General features: G+C 33.5%; 2 protein-coding genes across 8 annotated transcripts; both read left to right on the top strand.

Moving 5' to 3' along the window:
* The first annotated feature begins 913 nt into the window (after positions 1-913).
* On the top strand, positions 914-6,661 carry EMB2813 (DNA primase, large subunit family). Of its 3 annotated transcripts, none has more exons than XM_011022488.1 (19): positions 914-1,221; positions 1,332-1,497; positions 1,597-1,678; positions 1,771-1,830; positions 1,965-2,022; positions 2,903-2,925; positions 3,003-3,086; positions 3,176-3,240; positions 3,505-3,553; positions 3,649-3,696; positions 3,788-3,877; positions 4,061-4,120; positions 4,394-4,453; positions 4,750-4,824; positions 5,126-5,211; positions 5,549-5,642; positions 5,731-5,838; positions 6,435-6,507; positions 6,624-6,659. In XM_011022488.1, exons 1-18 carry the CDS (start codon positions 1,080-1,082, stop codon positions 6,483-6,485), a joined length of 1,401 nt encoding a protein of 466 aa, XP_011020790.1. In that variant the 5' UTR covers positions 914-1,079; the 3' UTR covers positions 6,486-6,507; positions 6,624-6,659. The 3 variants fall into 3 exon arrangements, with proteins under 3 accessions (XP_011020790.1, XP_011020789.1, XP_011020788.1); XM_011022487.1 differs by having other exon boundaries at positions 915-1,221; positions 6,435-6,485; positions 6,624-6,661; XM_011022486.1 differs by having other exon boundaries at positions 915-1,221; positions 6,435-6,639.
* A 5,474-nt stretch (positions 6,662-12,135) lies between these two features.
* Positions 12,136-15,993, top strand: LOC105123031 (squamosa promoter-binding-like protein 16). 5 transcript variants are annotated; one of them, XM_011022483.1, is made up of 5 exons: positions 12,136-12,445; positions 12,565-12,664; positions 13,496-13,978; positions 14,869-15,002; positions 15,146-15,993. In XM_011022483.1, the coding sequence occupies exons 3-5, from the start codon at positions 13,770-13,772 to the stop codon at positions 15,742-15,744; spliced, it is 942 nt and encodes a 313-aa protein (XP_011020785.1). In that variant the 5' UTR covers positions 12,136-12,445; positions 12,565-12,664; positions 13,496-13,769; the 3' UTR covers positions 15,745-15,993. The 5 variants fall into 5 exon arrangements, with proteins under 5 accessions (XP_011020785.1, XP_011020784.1, XP_011020783.1 ...); XM_011022482.1 differs by having other exon boundaries at positions 12,136-12,473; XM_011022485.1 differs by lacking the exons at positions 12,136-12,445; positions 12,565-12,664 and adding exons at positions 12,792-13,057; positions 13,155-13,200.
* Positions 15,994-22,047: the final 6,054 nt, after the last annotated feature.

Raw genomic sequence — 22,047 nt, 5'->3', positions numbered from 1 at the left:
CATTTTTCTTCGTTTATGGACTCCACCCGTCATTGGGATATATTAATTTTTTATTTTATTATGTCTTACAAAATACTATGATTAAATACTAAATGCTAAAATTCAATAAATCTCCTACGAAATGGTGGAATTGGCAACGAAAGAAACTGAAAGATATAAAATAAAGTGCGAAAATATCTTAACTTGATTTTCTGATTAGTATTTAATTTATGGATTTAATTTGGTCGATTTTTATTTATTTATTATATGATAAAAATATAAAAAATAATTTATTATCAATATAATATTAAAGATAAAATTGAATAAAAATCTCTTTTTAAATAATGAACTTAAAAAAATAATAATTAAAATAAAACCTCAAAAAATAATATGGCTAAGAAAAAAACTGAACTGCACTATAATGGACTAGACCTGAAAGGAGGGCACGAACGCTGGCTCGAGTAATGCCCATGCGTCTAGCTTCTTCTTCTTTTTTTTTCTCCTATCCTTTCTTTTGTTTTTTCAAAAATTAAAAAAAAACAAACATGAAGTTTTAAAATCAAATCACTCAAACTTGCAACCTTGTATGTGTAACTGTGCTTCAGCCAAATGAATTATCACATCAGTTTGTTCTAAGACTTATAAGATAACATATTAACCATTTTTTTTTAGTTTGGAGAAAATATGGCGCCCCAAGTCTTAAACTCGCAATCTCAAGTTATTTTCACGTGTTAATCACTGAATTAAGACTTTTTTTTTTAAATTGTCAGTATAATATAATTTTATGTTTTCAATTTTGTAACAAAAAAAAAAAAAGTGTAAGAAGAGGGAAGCGGCGAGGAAAATATGTTTTCGAGGGGCCGAGTTTCCTGGGGACCACGAGTTAACACGCCATGGTCTACCCTCTGCAACCGAGTTTCATTGGATAATAACTCGTTTCCCGCCAATGAAGCCCTCCTTTGGCGCGCTAACACACAGAGAAAAAACAGAAATAGAAAATGATGTTAAAAAAAAAGAAAGAAAAAAGAAAAATCAGATCAGTTACTAGTTCTATTTTCCATTACAAGCATAAAGTGGATTTCTAGTGAGAGAGAGAAAGAATGGAGATAGTCAAGCCTCAATGGAAGAAACCACCTCCATCTGCAAACGACGTAGTTTCCACCCTCCCTCTCTACCGCTCCGCCCCCCCTCTCGAAGTCAGACTGGAAGATTTCGAGCTCTACGCCATCGATCGCCTCCGCGGTAACTTTTCCTTCTTTTCGTTACCTTAATTATTAACTAACCAATTAATTGCAATTTCTAGGGTTTAATTTACTCACAGAAATCAATAAAATTGTCTCTTGATTTTCCAGTTTTAAAAGGTGTATCAGACGGACTTTCTCGCGGAAAAAGACCGGAAGAAATGGAGAAATTAGTAAATGATTTGTGGAAAGCAAATATGAGGCATCCACTGCCATCTGAAGTTACTAATAAAGATATCATATCTCACTTCGTTTTACGTCTCGTCTATTGTAGAACGTAAGTAAGATTGCTTCATTATATATTTATTTTATAGCGAACTTTACGTATTCTCTTCAAATTTTGTGATTATTGTTGGTGTGTATGTCTGCCTGTCAGAGAGGAGCTGAGGAAATGGTTCCTTTCCAATGAGATTGCACTTTTTAGATACAGATTTCGGCTTCTATCCCCTGAAGCTCAGGTGAGATTCATCCATTCATTAGGTCATTAATTTCTTAGTTTAGTTAGTTCCTAGTGTCGGATGCTGACTGGTATGCAGTTTTGAATTTGCAGAGGTTGCTTATGGCCGAGTTTGATCTTCCATACAAGCCTGTTACCACTGCAGAATTTGAGGTTAATTAAATTAAATATAATGCCAAGGCATTTTAGGTTTTTTTTAATCACTCTTTGTAATTGCTTGCAAACATTTTTCAAAAAAATCACCAATTCTTGGTTTTAGGGTTATTTTGACCTATTTTACTTGACAGGGTGTAAAGGAAAAATTGCATCTAGTTGCCCGATCAACTGGTCAGCTTAAACCCACTGGTAAGAGCAGATTGGTTGCTTGTTTCATTGTAATCCCCTCCTTTTTTTAATTATCTCTGCAGTAAGCAGTCGCTTACCATTTTAAATGACCGCAAGTAACAGCATATAATGTGTTTTGTTTCAATTGTGGTTCTGTTAGTGCACCCCTGAATCATTGCCTGGTTGGCAAATGGACTATTTCATATATATTAAGTTCTTTGATATTAGTCTTCTTCTCAATGGTCGGGAGTGAAACAGATCACTGATAATGATAACATTTCATTGCACAACCTAAATGCTAAAACAATTCATGCATGGGACCAATTTCCATCTAATTCATTTTCTTAATGAATTCAGTGCTCAGCTTCATTTTTCTTTAATAGCCTTATTACCCCGCCCATTCATTCACTACCACCTCTATGCAAACTAGACTAAGATCCATTCATAGCCAACAATACACCAATTTCTGAGTTGAGGCATAATTTCAAAGGAATATGCTACTCACACCCAGTTGAATAATGAAAGGCTTTTAGATGTTCACATAGCTTACAGTTTCCTGAACGAGTAGATGTTACTCTTTTGCCCAAATTCAGCAATCTTGAAAGTACACTGGTGAGATAACAAAGAGTGATTTCTGTTATGATCATCTCCTTGCTGTCAAATACCTATTAATAAGGCAGGCTGTCTATATAATTGGTTTACTTCATTTTATTCTGTTGTGGAATTTTAATAAAAATTAACCAACATTTTTGGTGGAGAAAATTATGTTTCATCTTACCTTATGTTTTACATGTTTAGGGCTTAAGACCATAGCCCATCTCTGACAATTTGTTTTCATTTCACATTTACAATTCTAATCCACTTCCTTCTTCTTTTTTTTTACATTCTTTCCTTTTTTCAGCATCTGATGCCATATTCTACAAGGTTTGTTTGTTTACCTCTGCTTGATTACTTTACTTAATCTACACAAAAATGATAGTCTTAGCTATTTTGAACTGAAGGTACCATTTGAAGAAGTTCCTGAACTTGTGGCTGGTCGTAGAGTCTTCATCTGTAAAGGCTATGCTTATGTTGCTATGAATCAGGTGGAGCGAATTCTTGTTTCAATCATGGCATTACACCTTGATAATGTATATCAACAATCTGTTAATGTATCTCTGCTTTCATTTTCTAGGTTGTTTCCCTTGTTGTTACCCAGTTCCGCGGTCTTCTATCAAAAGCACTTGTTCTAACAAACAGGTGGTTATTTCTCAATGGTTGATGTTCGAAAGCTCCCTTCTGTGTTTTGTTTGAATACCTGCACTGATCTTAGTTATGCAAATAAAAGAACTAAGATTTTGATGTATTGAAAGAAAGGTTTAATTTCATAGTGTCCAAGGTCATGTTGATGACTGCAACATTTCTTTCCATTGCTGCACAATACATGCTATGCACTTGCCTTTATAGAACTGGGTTTGCGTTCTTTAATATTGAAGTCTTATATTGAATGTTTTTTGTTTGCAGAAAATGGACATCTACCATCAGAGAAGAAGAGAAGGATCGCCTAACTCCTGTGGGTATCGAATCATGAACGTCTTAAGTTTAGATTGCTATTTTTGTTTTATTTTTGAAATGCAGTGCTTCACATGTAATTTTGGTGCCTTTTAGATCGTGGAAACCCTATGCACAAGCTATCTGGGTCCTGACTATTCTCAGGTTCTTTGTTACCTCTTATAAGCTCATTTCTGCTGCCTTTAGATCACATGGTCAAGTTAACCATGAAGAGTTTGGTTCACATCATTTGCAGCCCAAAGAATTTGCTGAAGTATCAATTAAAGACATTGACCAAGTAGCTAAGAGTTCATTTCCCCTGTGCATGCGTCACCTGTTTGAAAAAGTGAGAAATTTTGATCATTCAAACAAGTCTTTTTACCAATCCTCTTTCAAGTGGGGATCTTTAATCTTTTCTTTTTCTCTTTTCCAGCTCAGCTTTTTCTTCCTGCATAAAGTTGTTAGTTTTCAACCAAGTCTTCACAATTTCCTCTCTTTTTCATTTACTTTTCCATGAATGTTTGTGCAGCTCAGAGAAGATCATCATTTAAAGCATGGAGGGAGGATGCAATTGGGTCTCTTTCTCAAGGTTGTATTGCACTTTACACCTGTCTTGTTAAACTTGTGCATATTAGCTGATTTAGGATCATTACTCATTCTTCTAGCTTGTCCTACATTCTATCCCCTCGATTTGGTTATGCCCTCATCATGTACCTGCAGAATTTGCTGTAGGCAATCTCCCTTGTGTCTTTGCCTTGTTTCTTTTATTTATCTGAGAAAAAGCTGTATAGCAGTTGATAATGTTTAGCCTTTTTCACCATGCTTGATAATTGGTAATGTGTTTCCTTTATCTGCATGCTAGGGTGTCGGATTGAAATTAGATGACGCTCTTGCATTCTGGAAAGCAGAGTTCTCCCAAAAGGTTAGTAGCTCAGTATAATCTTCATGAATATGTACAAAATTGTGGTGTTAATTTAACTACCAATTTCTTATAGATGTTGCCGTTTGTATATTTAACTTTGTATGTTAGGAAGTTGCATTTTATAATAAATTAGCAAAAGGAGAGCAGATGTCTAGTAATCTCTCTCCATAATTAAGCATTTTAGATCAACATACAATTTCAAGGTGCCATACTTTTCATATGATCTCTTGGTTCCTGGAAATCAAATGCTAATCAATAATGTTCCTCATCTTTATATCTTTTTCCCCTTTCTGTAGGTCGGAGCTGAGAGGTTTGACAAAGAATATGCATACAGCATTCGCCACAATTATGGAAGAGAAGGGAAGAGAACAGTAAGATGTCTGGCCCATCACCATCATTATGTAGATGTTGTATGCGTTGTCATTGTCATGCTAGACTGGTTAGATTGAGATTATGCATCATATTACAATTAAGAAGAATTATAAAATGAATATGATTTGGAAATTTAGTAGCATTAGAATTCAATTTCCTGATTGATATAATTCTTGGTGAATTGGTCTTTAGTCTCTTTTAGTTCTTTTGGAACTTGGTAGTCATTCCTCTGCTTGCATTTATGTTCATTTGTTAGTGTATCATGACTGCCTAAAAAATGTAGTTTTTTTGTTTTTGCAGGATTATACTCCTTATTCCTGTCAAAAAATAATCTCATCAACTCCTGGTGTCGGAGATCATCATGGTTGTCCCTATCGACATTTCAGGTCACTTCTCTTACTAATCTGATGTTTATGATATGAAACTGGGCAAAAGCAAAATAATTGCTGCACTCGGCAAGGGTTTAATTTCTTTAAAATCCTAGTGACGAACCTAACAACTATTTTGCTTGATTTTGTTATTAATATTTAGAGTATTTCATAAACCAGGAATTCTGACGTTGAATACTCCATGCCTGAAACTTAGTAGTTGATGCTTATAAAAAATTTGTGCATTTTTCGTTTTGCTGCCTGATTTGTCATTATGTAATGATGTTCATTTGACCTGACATGATATTTTGACTTTGATTTTGGTATGCTTAAGTTGTGTTAGTGGTTATGACAGTGAGGAAAACTTGAGGGCTGCACTCAGCAGAATGGGTGTAAATAGTGGTGCACTGGAGAATGTTATGGATAAAGTGCGAAACAGACATTATCAGGTTATCAGATTGTCAGATTCTGATTTTCCTTCAGGTTCTTGTATTATCTATTTTTAACTTGGATTTACATGTATAAAATTGTCTGCAGTTGGCTTGCACGTTAACATTTGAATCTATTCATGGTTTGTCATATGATGCTGGGATTAATCATCCTAATCAATACTTCAGTGACAGCCAAAAGTTTTTCAAATCTAAGGTACATGCTGATATGATTTATGAACTTTTATCCCATTTAAGTCTCAGAATGTGAATTTTGATACATTTAGAGTTGTTTTGGTGAGGATACGATGTTGAAATTCCACCCCAAAGGAACTGGGATCCAGCCATTAATGGGTCCAAGCAAATATGTTGTCATTAATATGATGATGCATTGCCCTGGTTGAATTATGGAAAACCGATTTGAATGGTCAGAAACAAACAACAGTAAGAGATTATGTAGTAGTTATTCTAACGACTTGTGTACAAGTACTTGGATTTTTTTTTTTATCCCGCTCAACCCCACTCGGGTTGGAATGGCAGATTCAATGGAATTTAGTATTTGTTCCATTTGATTTTTAGAATATCGATGTGGTTTTTGGCATTATCAAACCTAATGTTATGTCCTCTACTCTATTCTGTTCTTGCGGTAAAAGTTGGCCTCAAGCGTTGTCACTTGAGGCATGCTTTTCTCAGTTCCTCAAATATTGAAGTCTGGAGGTCCTAGTTCACTAAATTAAAGAAATCCAGATGCCTTCTTCTATAGCTTTGCTATATGAGAGAAGGTGGAAGCTAACTTTAACGTTTATCTTGCAGAACAATCCTTCTGGACAAGGAGAACCTTTGGACGCCCGATCACCTATATAGGTTTGTCATTTTCTGGACCTAGGTAGCCTCTTCATCAGAACAGTTCATACTTGTACTGTATCTGTGGTGGTCGTGCCACAAATGCTAATTTATTGATTGAATAGTCATTTTAAACTAAATTTTAATTCTATTATCCAGATTTCATTCAAGCAAACCTAGCCTGATCTATCATCTATATAATTCTCAGCTTCTTGTATTTTCACATCAAAACTCTTAATCTTTTCATTAAATCAATTCATAATAAGCAACATTCTTTTCATTCAAATAATCAATTTACTTTATGTTAAAAAAAACCCACTTGTTTCTTTTTAAAACTAATCTCATATTTAGTTAAAGAAGAGCATTTTACCTCATTGAATGTATTTTGATCCACTGTACTAAGTTTTTGATGTGATGTGAATTAAACATAACACTCATTTCCTTTATAGTTGGCTGAATATTTATTTAGTATTGGAGAGCATTGATAATTAAAGGGATATCTTGTATTTGGAGAAGAGCCTGATAAAACATAACAAGCTTCATTGAACAGATGAAGCAAGTCATTTTCATAAATTCATGCCCCACGTTGCGAGCATGGATAGCTTTGGAAAGTTTAGTCATTTTTTAGCAACCCTCCTTGAAAGAAGTTGAACTTGGATCATCCTATGATTGACTCTTGCTTAGACTACCTTTGTTTCTGAATCAAAACATTGATTTCCTGAAGTTCTAGATAATTTTTTAACATTTATTCTTCAAATCTCTTGGCGTGTTCCTCCAAAGACTTCACCATATTGTTTCCATCACGCTTGTTCTTTGATCAAATATAAATTCTTAAAGACGAGCTGATACCACTTGTTAAGGGTCTTCCTTAAACAAAACTTTTTAAGAAAAAGGGAGAAGTAGAAGAAATTGAGAGATAAAACTAGTAATTTATACTGTTAAAAATTGGCATGAGCCTGGCTTGCTACTAGCCGTGAGCTTGTTAGAGTACCAAGTATAAAGAGCTAAAGACCTAGAGATCTTTATATCTTTATAGGTTTTATAGCCTCCATGTTAGGTTATAAAATTTTATTTATTTATTTTTATAATTTTTAATATAAAATATTAATATTAAGAATATTCGTCTCTAATCTTTTATTATTAATAATATTAGTGATATCCTACGTAAGATACTTATCTCTTATTAATTTTATCATCAGAAGAAAATGATTCTTCAATCTTTTAACTCCATCAAAATAATAAAGTTTAATGATTATAGATATCTTCTAAATTATTATTTATAATTTTTATTATTAGAAAAATTATATTTTAATTGCAAAGCATTAGTTATATTAAAATTAAAATTAAACACTCTTGTTTTTAAGAATCAGCGCTTATTTTTTTATTTTTTTTTATTTATTGTAATAATTTGCTTAAAGATTTTAGACTTTATAATATGAAGGTCTTCAAATCTCATTAAACTGTTTTGCAGGTCTTACAATAAGGAATAGACTATCTTAATACAACATGTGATTAATCTATAATACAACCATTAAAAAAACTATTTCTAGACACTTTAGATTTTGTACCATCATAATGCATGTACAAAGCTACTACTATAAATTTCATATTTATACATTGAAAAGCTTTCTTTAGTCTGCCATGCTGATTCTTTGTCCTCCATTTTGGTTTCTTCAATGGTAGTTTCCTTAGCAAGTATACGATGGAAAGTCCCACAAATTAGCCTCTATGTTTGCGTCTTCTATATACAAAAAAAGTTAATTCTAATTGTTTCATATCATAACATTATTTTAAATTTTTTTATTAAATTATATTTTTACCAATCATCTAAATTATTTTTAAGTTTATCAAATAAATTAGTTTGATTAAATATTCATGTATTTTCATTTTTTCCCCTACTAGTACAGTACTACCCAAAACAGCCTTCAAAACTAAAATATATCATTTCAATTTTTTTTTAAAAAAAAACAGAATGCCAGCCATAACAGATTTGCAGCATTCCTTCAAAGCTTCCATCCTACACCTCACTGGGTCTCCCTCGTGCATCATCCTTTGCCCGCTCAAGCTCTCGCCTGTCGCTGCATTCCTACGTATAAAAAATGTATTCTCTCCCTCCCAAGTTTTTTACAAGCGGTTCTTTCTTTATTTACAGAATTGTCAGTACGCAAAACTACCTATATTTTCAACTTAAGCAATTATTCTGTCAACAACAGTCTCTCTTGGGATAGGTCATTTGATTCAATACAGTTGAGTTGACAAATCATGGCGAATACAAAGTATACATAAAAAAGTGTATTCAGAGGAACAGATTAACTCGGGGGGGGTTTTCCCAGGCATCAGTGCTTGCAAATTGTATCTTTTATACAGTATTTTTGTACTCTAGCATGCTAAATATTGATGAATCAACATGTTACATGAAATATTTTTTGAAAAATAATAAAGTTTAAACAACATATAGCATCAACTGTCATTTGCTTTTAATAAGGAGAGAGGAAGGAGAGAGAAAATACAATTTTTTTTTTGAAAACAGATCAAAATTTTAATAATGATATTATCGATATTATTAAAAAAATATTAATAAAAAAAATTTAATAAAATAAAAAAAATATTATCAACAATAATTAAAATAAGTCAAAATCAAGTAAATTTTAATATGCTTTCAAAAAACATTTCTCTCTCTTTTTGCTTCTCTTTTTATTAAATCATATTTATTATTATCATGAAAATTTAATATAACTTCAAGTTTTTTTTTTTTTTTATCTCTCTTCTCTTTCCTTGTTAAATCTTATGTCACGAATTTTACAACCTGAAATTGTCGGTATTACAAGTGCTAGCTCGCAGTCATCTATGAACTTTTAAAATATGTTAATTTTCTAAATATTTTTTGCACTAAAAGAACTCATCTTATATAAGCTAAGAAATAAATTGCCATAACGTTATGTGTTTCCTTATTTTAGCATGGGGCGTTATCTTGGCCTGTGAAAGTCGTACTTTTAACCAAACATGATTCTGTGTGATGGTTCGGCTCCATGGTTGGGAAACGCTAAAGACGGAAGAAATGAAAAGCAGATGGAAAATATCAGTGGAAGGGAATATTCCTCAACAGAGATGCCAAAGCACTGCTACCATGCACTGTTATGTAAAGGTATCTTTGAAATACGTTTTTTTTTTTTTTGTTGGAATCTTCTTTGAAATAGTTGATGGCTGTAATGAAAACATATGAACTTTTCCAGGGCATTTTTTTATGTATATTATTATAGGAGGACCCTCACTATGGTACATGTTAATGGATAGTGTGAAGGTTTTTTTTTTTTAAAAAAGAATTTTTTTGTTTAAAAATATATTAAAGATTATTTTTATTATTTTTTAAATTTATTTTTGATATTAATATATTAAAACAATTAAAAATATAGAAAAAAATAATTTAAAACTTAAAAAAATTCAAAAAATTTTAAATATATAATTAAACTACAATATTAAACACCACCACGTCTTTAATGATATGTTGAGTAGTGTAGTAAACCATAGGAAATATAAAGTGAAATTTTGGGTCATTTCTACCCTTTCACATTTTAATTTGTATTTACATGTGAACACTTGAAAGATATTTAAAAATACAGTAACGATAATTTTTTATTTTTTATTTTAAAATATATTAAAATAATATTTTTTTAAAAAAATATTATTAACATCAATACATAAAAATAATATAAAAACATCAAAAACATATTAATTTAAAATAAAAAAATAAATTTTTTTTCATTTTCTTATAAACATTTTTTAAACACAGTTGCAAACACTGTCTAATCCGTTTTGTACATCTGAAGAACATGGTTTATTGGAAGGGACCACGTGTGGGAATTAACTCAAAGTGCGAGGGATGTTAAGCCCAAAATTAAAAGTATAGGGGCTAGAATGAATAAATATAATTAAGCCCCTTGAAGGATGAGGGTGCGCGTGGTTCTCCGGCTCTCGTATTCTTATTATAGACTTCATAATAGAAGAAGTAGCAGCAGCAAGTTGTACCTCAGCATATTTCAGCGGGCTGCAAGTAAGGCCTTTCTTGCTATGCTGGAGCAAGGCGAAGTTTCCATTTTTCTCCATCACTTTATTATTTATTTTGCAGCTTCACGGAGATGGGATCTCAATACTCCATCACATCTGCAATGAGGTAAGATGAGAGTTCGAGCTCAAAAGGTCGAATAAAGCAAAGGGCCCAGCTTTTTACTCAAATTGCAAGTGTTTATTTTCGTGTGTTTTAAAAATATTTTTAAATAAATTTTACCTTTTATTTTAAATTAATTTATTTTAATATGTTAACATATAAAATTAATTTTTTAAAAATAAATATAAATATTATTTCAATATATTTTTAAATAAAAAATATTCGATACCAAACTCTAAAATACATATATAATAAAAAATTAATCACCGGTCATGAAAATTATGCGGCTGCTATAGCCCCGCTTAAAAGATAAGATTAAATATTTATATTTATTTTTAAAATTATTACATTAATTAAGATAATATAATAATATTAAATTAAAATTAAAAATTTAATTGTTTTTAAAAAAGCTTCCTCCACACTCCAAAAAAAAAATATAAAAGTTGAGCTTAGCTTTGTTTTAGACTTGTTTAAAAATATAGTTATTATTGTTTATAAAATGTTTTTTATTTAATAATATATTAAAATAATATTTTTTATTATTAAAAAATAATTTTAAAATTAGTATATCAAAATAATATAAAAATAATAATATAAAAATAATAATAAAAAAATATTTTAAAAAAGTAAAATTTATTTATTTTAAATAAAATAAACAATGCTTTTATGTGCCCCCGCCAACCTACCCTGCTCTAACCTAGCGCCTCTTTTTTGTCCTTGGGTGCTTATGCTCCGTGTTGCGAAAAGGATTCCTAGTGGTAGGATACCTAATGTTCGTATCTTTTGGTAATTTCCCCTGTTCCCAACCACAAATACTTGACTTTTTGCGCTTCGTAAATGTCAACAATAACTTGAACTCCACTTGAAAAAAAAAACTAATCACTTCATTATCTCTTAACTAGTCTTAAATTCTAAAAAATCATTTATTTTTAAGATTATAGAATTTTAATAATACAAGAATTCCTGGGGACTCTAAATCCATATAAATCTAAATCCTAACTGATGTTGAATTTAATAGCAAACTTGTTTAGTTTTAAAAAATATCTTAATCTATGATATCTTACACGGTCTAGAAGTAAACATAGGGGAAACGTTTCAAAAATGAAGATCCAAATGGTAAGAAAAGAGTACTGCTCCCTTGTACATGTCTAGGACTGTAATTAAGAAGAGGAGAGGAATTGTGAGGAAAATACGTGTGTCCAGATCTGGGTTGATCCGAAACTTGCAAGGGAAGGAAAACAAGATCCAACGGATAATAGAAGGCCACTACAAACGGCTGGGTGGGACAGGGAGGGTTCTCACAAGTATCAAAATGGTTTTTGGCTCGGCAGCTCGAGACTCGGAGCCGAGGCCCCGAGAAGAAACATCATGGAATGTGAAACACAAGAAACTCATCTCTCTCAAAGTTGAAAGCAGCAACACCCTGTCCCTTTCCCTACCACTCATTTTTTTTTTGGATTTTGTTTTTTACAGAACACTATTTTATTATATATTTCTTTACTCTTATCACAAGGCCACAAGCCTTAAAGGGGAGAGAGACTTGGAAAGGGCGAGTCTTTTACTCTTCATAGCAGTCTCCTTTCCATTTCTCACCTCTCCTTTTCTTAACACTGCACTTCCAAAGTTGAATACATTATCCACTTTCCATGTTACTTTCAATAATTCCTATAATCACACCCCTCTCCCCCAAGTCACTCTCATCCGTTCTCTTTTCCTCTTGCTTCTATGCCTTAGCAGATAGCATAAGCTAAACTCTTTCTTTCTCTTTTAACACTATTGATGCTGCTTTTGCTAGAGATTTGTTGGCTGTGATCAGGTCAACAGGAACAGAAGTCGTCTTTCTTGTTCTTCTCTACCCTTGCCAATCTCTTTGTTTCCTTATTTCCACTCTGCTTTAGATTCTGAAGTTTGGCTTCTTTATACTTCAACCTGCAGTTCTTTCCTTTCCCGCCTCATTTTAAAGATTTCTGCATCCTGGGGGTCACCGAGGCTGGATTTCCCCTCTCCTATTCTTGATGGCCTGGTTTTTCTTCAGGTACCCACCTCTAAATTTCAACTCTTTTTTCTCTTGAGCCGATCATTTTATCCTTCATTTTTTATTCAATAATAGTATAATTTGCATAGCTTAGGAGTGTGTGTGTGTCTCTCTCTTTCTCTCTCTCTCTCTATATCTCTCTCTGTTGCTTGCGATGATGATAATTTTTTGTGAAAGAAGGTACACCCTACAATAGTAACTTGTAAACAGTAAAAGTTCCAGTGACACATGTGGAATAAAGGGGTGGTGGCAGCTTTTGCCAAGAAAAGAAATTGCCTGTTTAAATTAGAGAAAGTTTTTGGCATGCCCCTCTGCCGCAATAATTGTCCCTCTTAGATGCAATCATTCTGGCCTGTAATCAGCTTGTTTAACGGGCTAACCCATTCAAACAAGGTATTTCTGTTCATTAACGAACTTAAGTTTACTTTTGTTGTTTGAAATCAAAAATGATATGGGAAATTGTTTTTTCATGAAAACAAATATGTTCAAGGCATTTTGTGGCTGGGATGAGAGGGCTGACTCCTATGATGTGACAGGTATCCAGTCTTTGAATAGCATCGAAGGGTCATTTTATTATTAAAGTGCAACGATTGTCGTGGCCCATTTTACTCATTTTCCTTCCTTCAGATACTATTGCTCTATCCTATTAACTGCATTTATATGTGGATATTTTTTCATGTAACTTGGACAAAGAGGTGTAAGCTATCGCTTTATCTAAAAGCAAAACACCAACTAATTCTTTGTCAGGGTATATTAAGTTCAAAGACAAAATGCTTGACAGTTCTTGCTTTCTTTGATCTTTGTTCTGGTAATTATTTGCTGTTCTTGCAGACTGTGCAATGATTGACTTGGTGGATCACTTGGTGAAGCATTTAATGGTAGTGTGGAAAAGAGAGAAATAGATTTGCAAAACAAGAATGTTCTGTGTTTAAGACTCCTTGGGAATTAGCTGAATTGGAATAACAAAGCAGTCCTCAGTTCACTCAAATTACTGTACCTAGCAGTTTAAGAGTACCTCGGGCAACAGGGTATTGTTCAGTAGACTTGAAGCTTGGGCAATTCTGGTGTTTTCAGGGACAAGTGTAAGGATCCTAGGGTCTCTTTAATGGAATCAGCTTCTTCTGGATCTTTGAAGAGAGCCAGGACACTTAAAAATGCAACCCGAGTCCCGTCATGCTTGGTTGATGGATGCACTTCAGACCTTACCAATTGTAGGGATTACCACAGGCGGCATAAAGTATGTGAGCTCCACTCCAAGTCTCGTCAGGTTTTTATTAAAGGTCAGGAACAACGGTTTTGCCAGCAGTGCAGCAGGTAAGGACCGACATACTTGTGAATGTAGAGAGTTGTTTGAATTCTAGCTACTTCACCTTTTTGCTTTTTGCTAATTAGAATTAATTTTTAATTGAACAAAATGGAGTGCAGCATTCTTTTTGTCGAAGTTACTGTATGCTCACAGCTGTGGAATTGTTTAAATTCTCTGTGCATGTTCTCCTTGCACTTTGTTTTTTATTTGTTTCCAGCTCATGGTTGTTGAGCCTGACTCTCTTGTTAAATCCATACACTTACATGATTATATTTAGCTCTGGAACAACACTATCATGGGGTTTAACGCACATTCTTATCTTCAACAAGAGAGACTATTGATTGTCCATCATTCTTTGTATTGCACAAGGTTCATTCACTATAAATTCAGAATATCGGCTCCCTATTTTCCTTCTAATAAAGTTTTGGCTTGCAAAATGTTTGGGTACTATAAGATCAAACAACCAGTTTGCTTTGCTATGATTGTCTAAGCCGATCCAATGAATGCCACTCTGCTGTTATGAAGAGGTCTAAATGGAACGTAAGTTGTGGAAGAAAACAGATTGGTCGAGAAAGGTGTAGTTGATCCAAGCTAATTGGTTGGGAAAATGTTTGCGATACGATATAGTAAAAGTGAGGGAAAAGATCTAAGATTTTCCCTATTTTGGATGACTTTGCAAAATGCTGTCGATAGTGTATGGCAGCTTAATAACCCATACAGTTCTAGGCTTGTAGCTGTATTTGTCTTACCCGCTTCCTTTCCCCCGAGGTTGGGGATAGCGCCTATGGCCTTTTAGGCATAAAGCAGATCAATCACGAATTCTAGAAAGAAAATTTTTAGGCCACAATTCTCTCTAGCTGGTGCGAAATTTACTGCTACTAAATGCCCCTTCAAATAGGTTCCATTCGTTGGGAGAGTTTGATGAGGGAAAGCGAAGCTGCAGAAAACGTCTTGACGGACATAATCGGCGGCGAAGAAAGCCCCAGCCAGAATCACTTTCAGTAAATTCTGGAAGGATATTTTCCAACCAAGGTTCGAATTCTAACTTCAATAAAATTGTGTTTTGGAGAGTTGTCTCTTTCCCACCTTTCAGTTTGTCTTCTTGCATCAGAGGAGTTCAAAAGGACACCACAACTTTGAATATTGTTGAATCATATAAATTTACTTTATTGTAGGTCCTAGATATCTACATTTTGGTAGCTCTCAAATATTTTCAACCAGTGTTATGAACACTGTTTGGACTGGAGCTGCAAAAGCTGAGAGTGATCCAATGCTGAATACTAGTCAATCCTCGATGAACTTCGGTGGCAGAAAAAATCTTTTCCCTGGCTCCTTGTCTTCCAACTATAAAGAAGGAAAGCAGTTCTCTTTCTTACAGGGCACAAGTTCCACAATTCCTGGAGATTCTGTCCATCTAGATGCCAATTCAACGTTAGGAAACAGTGGCAACAGCCAGAAAATGTTCTCTGATGGGCTAAACCGAGTCATAGACTCCAACCGTGCTCTCTCTCTTCTGTCATCTCCACCATCTGAGACTCGGGAGATTGGTTTGAGCGACATGATGCAGCCAGACCTGAACTCTCCTGCTCAGTCCTTGATCCCGAGCTTGAATTATAATGCCCTTGGAATGGAAAGTGAACCAGCAGGATCTGTTTTGGTATCTGATGGCAGCAGCGGCAATGCCAACCTCAATGGTCAGCATATGTTTCAGATCGAACCTGATGGGTCATCTGCAAATGGATCTCACCAGACACTTTCCTTCTCGTGGGAGTAGTACATGCCATTTCTAGTTCTAATCTCCCCCTCTTGATCTAAATCTGATCAATGAAAGAGTTTATTGCCCTTTAATTCTGAAACTTTTAAGATGTTCCATTTTGTTTGCATCACCACTCCAAACAACTCGGGTGATTTTTAAGATTCTACAATATTGTAATATGTACGCATGTAGTGTTCTCTTCATAGGAATTAAATCTATGCACCTCCCAAAAAACAAAAAAGCATGATCAATGGAGCTATCCTAGTGTCATTCTTGTAGAGCTCATTACAGGATGAAATTGTTGCCATGCTTTCATCAGGTGCTGGCTGTGTATCTCATGTATAGTATGTGATCCCCAAAGAAAGCTTCCGAAGTTATAGAGACCTCCAGATGCTTAATAAAAAAGAAAAAACAACGCAGGATAAAAAGAATGCTTTGTAATTCAACTTCGCTTCATGAACCATCCCAAACTGACCATGGAAACTTTAATTCATTTGGCATTAATTATAATCCTATCAACATCTCGAATGCCAAAAAAAGAATTGTTTTGTTTTTCTTTTAGCTCTTCCCTTTAATATACTCTTTCATAAAAAATAAATTAAAAAATAATTTTTATTGTTTGACTAAATTATGAAAAATAAATTAAAAATATTTTTTTAATTTTTTCAAGTTTATTAAAAGATTGGAGACCTGACACATAAAATAAAAAAGTGAAAGAAAAATGAAATTTTAAAGAAATTCAATTTCATTCTTTTTTAAGTTTCAAAAGGATTTTTTTGAAGAGGATAAAATATTTTTTTTAAGGTTAATTTTTTATTTGACTGAAAAATATTCTCCTTAACTAACTTTTTTTAAGGTTATCAAATATTGAAAAATAAAAAAAGTGGTTTTTAATTATTTTTTTTTTAAGAAACGGGAATTTAATGTTTAATTTGATTATCAAAAGTTGTTTTACTGTGTTATTAAAGTTCAGAGTTTTAGAAAATGCAAAATTTACAGAGAAATTAAGAAGTTAATTTTCTTTTAGTAAAATTAACATGAATATGGGAGTTTTCATACAGGAGAAACTTATTCCTAATGTATGAGAATTGGTATGAGAATATTGTTGAAATTAAAAGAAAAAAGAAATCCAGAGGTTCCAGATTGTTATAAATGATACTGGAGCCGACCCTCCTGGCCCGACATTTCGTACAGAACAAGAACCTTAATAGGGAGTTGTCAATTGGGTCAACCTTTGAAGCTATTACCTTACTTCTATGGGCCAATTAACAGGACAGCAACAATTATTTTTTAAAATATTATTTTTAAAAAATATATTAAAATAATATTTATTTTTATTTTAATGATACTGAAGAAGGGATGGGTACTTCCAGGCAACAGCCACCTGCCAACTTCAGCCATGATAAAATAAGTCTAATTTTTTATTTGACAATTAGATCAGACTCGGTATTGTAGGATATTCTACCGTACCGATTCTAAAATTCATTTATTGTAAAAATACACGCATTATATCAAATTGTACATCTATTACTATGATTTATTTTAGCATGGGAAACCTTGGTGACTTCCTTTTCTTTTTCTTGAACAAGCAATGACAATGGTTTCTTCGTTTGTGAAATCCTTCAACGAAAGAACCTTAAAAAACAGCACGAAAAACAGGTAGATATTATGCGATGGTTCTTGAACCTTCGAGAAGAAAAGGCTTGCAGAGACAAGGGCGGTCTCCTTTCGGTTAAGCGAGTAACCGTCGATCCTCAAAAGGTTTGCCATCTGAGTCCTTGGGTTGGCACTCTGCTAGTCAAAAGACATCAGAGATAAATTCGTTTGGGTTCATGTCCAAACACGAATCTGATGGTATTGTTGATTCACGTTCATATGTCTTTTGGACCGTCCAAGGATGGCTTATGCTCCGTCGTAGCGTGTAATAATGCCCGTAACTTTCGGAGCTTTTTATAATATGGACGTCAGTAATGGGGTCCATAGTTTTTTTTAAAAGGTCCTACTTGCCCCCATCACATGAGAATGTCTTATTTACTCTATTTTCTTTCATAAGTTCCATATCTGTTAGCTATACAAACAAATACATTCAGTCTCTGGGAACATGGCAGTCGAAACCAGGCTTTTTAAAAATTTAAAATTATTTTTATTTAAGTTTTTGAAAGTAATTATTTTAATGTACTGTTATAAAAAATAATTATTAAAAATAAAAATATATTTTCTTGGGTACTCTAATCAGCTGGCAAATCTCCTAAAGCAAGAAAATTGATATTTTTATCATACCAATGCATTGGACTAAAAGAAAGCAAGTATTCGTTAGGAAATATATTTTTAAATAAAAAATCTTTTAAACCACAACTAATATTGCACTTTCAAGTATTTTTTTTTTAACACAGATAATATAATAAAAAAAGAAGAAGAAAGGGAACCGTATCTTCTTAATAGTTATGTGCCTTGGTAGGGAAGTATCAACACTATGTTATCCATTCAAAATCTTGGATCGTAATGGGCGGTGGGCCAACAGTATGTTTCGTGCTTATCGAAACCACTCTTCCAATTCGAGGCCCTTGGATTACAATTTGCTCCAATTAAGGGGCACCGAATCATCATGAGAAGGAACAATTCTCCTATCTACATTATTGGAGGGGTATATTTGCAGTTTCAAATGGCTAGATTCGGACGCCCCTTGCTCCATCTGTATATATAGCTCAAATGCGTCTTGGGAATGGACATAGGCAAAAGAATTATAATCTTAAGTGCTACCATATCCAGCCACATAATCCCTCCTAGCTTTCACCAACTTAACAAAAGAAAAAAAAAAAATGGAAGCAAAACGCCGGGGATCAACTCGTGGGTTTGTGAGAGGTAAGCTGGTCAAGTCTTTGTTTCGAGTCACCAAGCCTTCTAAGGAAGTGCAATCTAGTAGCAAGGTCAGTCCTAGCCCGTGTACCCTCAATGGTACTCGCATAGATTTTCCTACTCGCCAGAGTTATTACGCAAATCCTCCATCCTTCCACAAGGTTTCCACAACCAAGTTGATAAGTTATCCAGACTCTGGTGGTGACGAAAATGTAGACATGAAAGCTGCAACCTACATTTCGCATGTTCGAGAGCGATTCAAGCTTGAAAGAGCTGATTTCGAGGCATTGTAAGGTGCAGCATGAATTACTCCCTGTGATAACTTACTCAGAGTTAGAGACTGATCAACTTGTTATGTTTTTTGTTTTCACAAAAAGATAAAAGATACTTATCTGGAAATAAAAAAAAAATTAAATTATGTATGTTTCATCCTTCCTTGTATCTATATATGAATCTTATTATGGATGATTTTATATACCTGTAAATTTGCAGTCCTCGATAGAGGTTGACACTAAAAATATAATTACACAAGAAAAAAAAGGGGTAACCTAGCCCCATCTCATGTCAGAGATTAACAGTCAGTTATATATATTATTAATTTAAACCAACTGTATGTTTTAAAACTTTAAATTTAGATAGTGTAGTGTAGTGATAAGGGGAAAAAATGTATTGCTCATATAATTAGATTAAGATTTACCATAATAAAACAAGAAAGTACAAAATCGTGATCATTTATGTTATCATTAACATGAAATCCTATTACTAAGTTGAAAATAATTAATAACATAAGCTTGAAAAAAATCAATTGTTTGAAGTTTAACATCATTTTTGGAATGGATTCGGATTGAGTACCTCCCGATACCCATAGCGATTAGATTGGTTAATTCATATAGAAGCATCTGATATATTAAAATACACTTTCGGCATGCAACCAGGGACGGAACATTCTAACTTGAGTGCCATCATAAAAACTCTAGGGTTGGAGGGGGTAAATGCATAAATGTTGTGAAAGTTTAAAAAATGTGTAAAATCCCCACCATGCTCAGAATTATAACATAATAGTAACTTAACATATTATTCGAATGAGCTAACAACACGAGGAAGCTTATTAGGTTTAAATATAGTAAGAATTGATAGAATAATAGTTTTTTTTGAGTAACCATGAGTATTTTGGTTAACTTATTTGCATCTTGATTAATTCTCAGAGTCCTAAAATTAACAATTAAGTGAGAGAACTTGAACTTATAATTATTAAGGAGCAAACCCAAGACCTGATCAATTAAGTTACCCCTCAAGGTTACCAAGAGTTTTCGTTTTCCTTTTATATTAACATGGACATCCAGGCTAGCTTGTATACCTTAACTAATCCCACGAGTTTTAAAGCTAACAACCATTTAAGTTTCTAGTGGTACTGAGATTTATGAGACTCAAACTGATGATTTTTAAAAGACAAATTCAAGATCTAATCAGTTGAATTATACCTCTTAGGATTACTAAGAGCTCTTTTTTGTTTTTTTAGATTAACATGGATGTCCGGGCCAGCTTGCGCGCACCACGACTAATCCCACGGGTCCTGAAGTTAACAACCATGTAAGCCTCCAGTGGCCATCATATGAGCAACCAAGGACTCGAACCTGAGACCACAGAGGGAGCAAACCCCTTAGTCCCAAGTCTTTACCACTTGGCCACCACCTAGATGGTTTCTAAGAGCTCTTTTTTAATTTTATAGGTGGGGGTGCATAACTGTTTTTAGTTGATAAGGCAATTTGTTTAATCAATTCGTTAATAAATAAGATCTTAACTTCATAACTAGCTATGGAAAGATAAACCTTTCACAGCCAGCTTTTTAGAAGGATTATAAAACCTTTTAAAGGGATTATGAAGCTCTTAATCTCGTGACACAACTCAACAAAATAATTTTACCATTCTAGTTATTTAAGTTTGAGAATAAATCAGTGTGTTGCAAAATTGGGAGATAGAACATATTCACATACATATAAATAAGCTAACCTAATTATATGTGCTTAGACCCAGAACCTCTTATCAAAAGATACCACAGAAAATTAGTGTTGTTGTTAAACTTGATCGGTAGTGGGTTTGCTGAAATGGTGCAATTTGATCTTAGGAAAGGGAAAAAAGAGATCCAGTTCCGTTGAGATAGAGAAACTAACTTAATAGATGCATGGGGGGATATTTGGGGTTGGCGCAAATCTACTTCGCCGGTTGTGACCTGTGGTGTAAACCCACCAAGCATGGGCAAGAATGGATGCAGATTATATATTCCACTGTGCTTCATTTTAGCTTCTCACGGGCCAAGCCCAAATGATATGCAAATTCTTCTTCTTCTCCTTCTTTTCTCTGGCAAACGTCTACTGGGTTCTCTGTTATTTTTAGCTTTCTTCCTCGCCGATGTTGCTTGGCATACTTGTGATTCTCTTCCACCAATTTTTTAGCTAATGAATCTTTCATGGCTTATTAAATTTTTTTTACTCAAGATAGGGAGTTATGTAATCTCAGGGTACTGATCCATTTTAAAAATAAAATAACATCACTGTCATTATGTATATAATGAGTGTCATTTTTTTTATTTCAATAGTATCCACATAAAATCCCACCAAGAATTCTAAGCATCAAGCCCACAAGAGGATCCATCAATCCAAACACTCATAAATAAGATATCACACTGCTTCCAATGAAGTGTTTTTTTTTTTCCAACTTAGATAGAATTATTTCTTTGTATTTTTTTTACAAACTATTCCAACACCAAATTCACTATTTACTAATCATTGATAAAAAAAATATATTCGGGTACTTCTATTTGAGTGGATAATCAACCACAACAGGTTATTAATTTATAAGTCATTTAAATAAATAGAATTGTAATTAGCCATTGATTTTTTTTATAGATTGTTTGGAATTCCGTGAATTTAATAGATCAATTCATATTATTAAATTAATTTTTTTATTTTGAATAATTTTTAGAGTATTAATTTAAATTCTAAATAGAATTCAATTCATAAATGTACAAAAGCAAATAAGTTTGGGGAATCTCTGACTTGCTAACATAATTTCACTTAAAATTAATATTAAAAATAATATTTTAAAAAAAATCCACATTTAGTCCCTCCTGAAACCCCTAAAATAAATAACTTTGTCTCCGTTTAAAACAAAACAGAAAAAACAAAACAAAACATTGAAAAAGCAGCATTCTTTGTGATTGATGATCACAGACATATCAACTAAACATCATATATAATTAAAAAGAAAAATAATTGCACTCAAGGCAACGGGCAGCGGTGGAATGGCGCCTTGCGCCTTCTGCTGTCACAGGTTCGAGCCTTGGAGTTGCATGCCTGTCAGTCCCGCGCTGCCTTACCTGCCTGCTGGGTTTGCAGGGTGTTCAGTGGGTCGTGGGGATTAGTCGTGGTGCGCGTAAGCTGGCCCGGACACCCCACGTAAATCAAA

The sequence above is a fragment of the Populus euphratica genome, unplaced genomic scaffold (assembly GCF_000495115.2).
Source record: "Populus euphratica unplaced genomic scaffold, PopEup_1.0 scaffold8.1, whole genome shotgun sequence".
Classification (NCBI taxonomy): Eukaryota; Viridiplantae; Streptophyta; class Magnoliopsida; order Malpighiales; family Salicaceae; genus Populus; species Populus euphratica.
This window is presented reverse-complemented; position numbering and strand designations above follow the sequence as displayed.

Coding starts and splice junctions, on each gene's coding strand:
- LOC105123031 (XM_011022483.1), top strand. CDS start 13,770: ATGGAATCAGCTTCTTCTGGATCTTTGAAGAGAGCCAGGACACTTAAA. Junction 13,979..14,868: donor TTTTGCCAGCAGTGCAGCAG/GTAAGGACCGAC, acceptor CCCTTCAAATAG/GTTCCATTCGTTGGGAGAGT. Junction 15,003..15,145: donor AAGGATATTTTCCAACCAAG/GTTCGAATTCTA, acceptor ACTTTATTGTAG/GTCCTAGATATCTACATTTT.
- EMB2813 (XM_011022487.1), top strand. CDS start 1,080: ATGGAGATAGTCAAGCCTCAATGGAAGAAACCACCTCCATCTGCAAAC. Junction 1,498..1,596: donor CGTCTCGTCTATTGTAGAAC/GTAAGTAAGATT, acceptor TCTGCCTGTCAG/AGAGGAGCTGAGGAAATGGT. Junction 3,697..3,787: donor TGGGTCCTGACTATTCTCAG/GTTCTTTGTTAC, acceptor CATCATTTGCAG/CCCAAAGAATTTGCTGAAGT.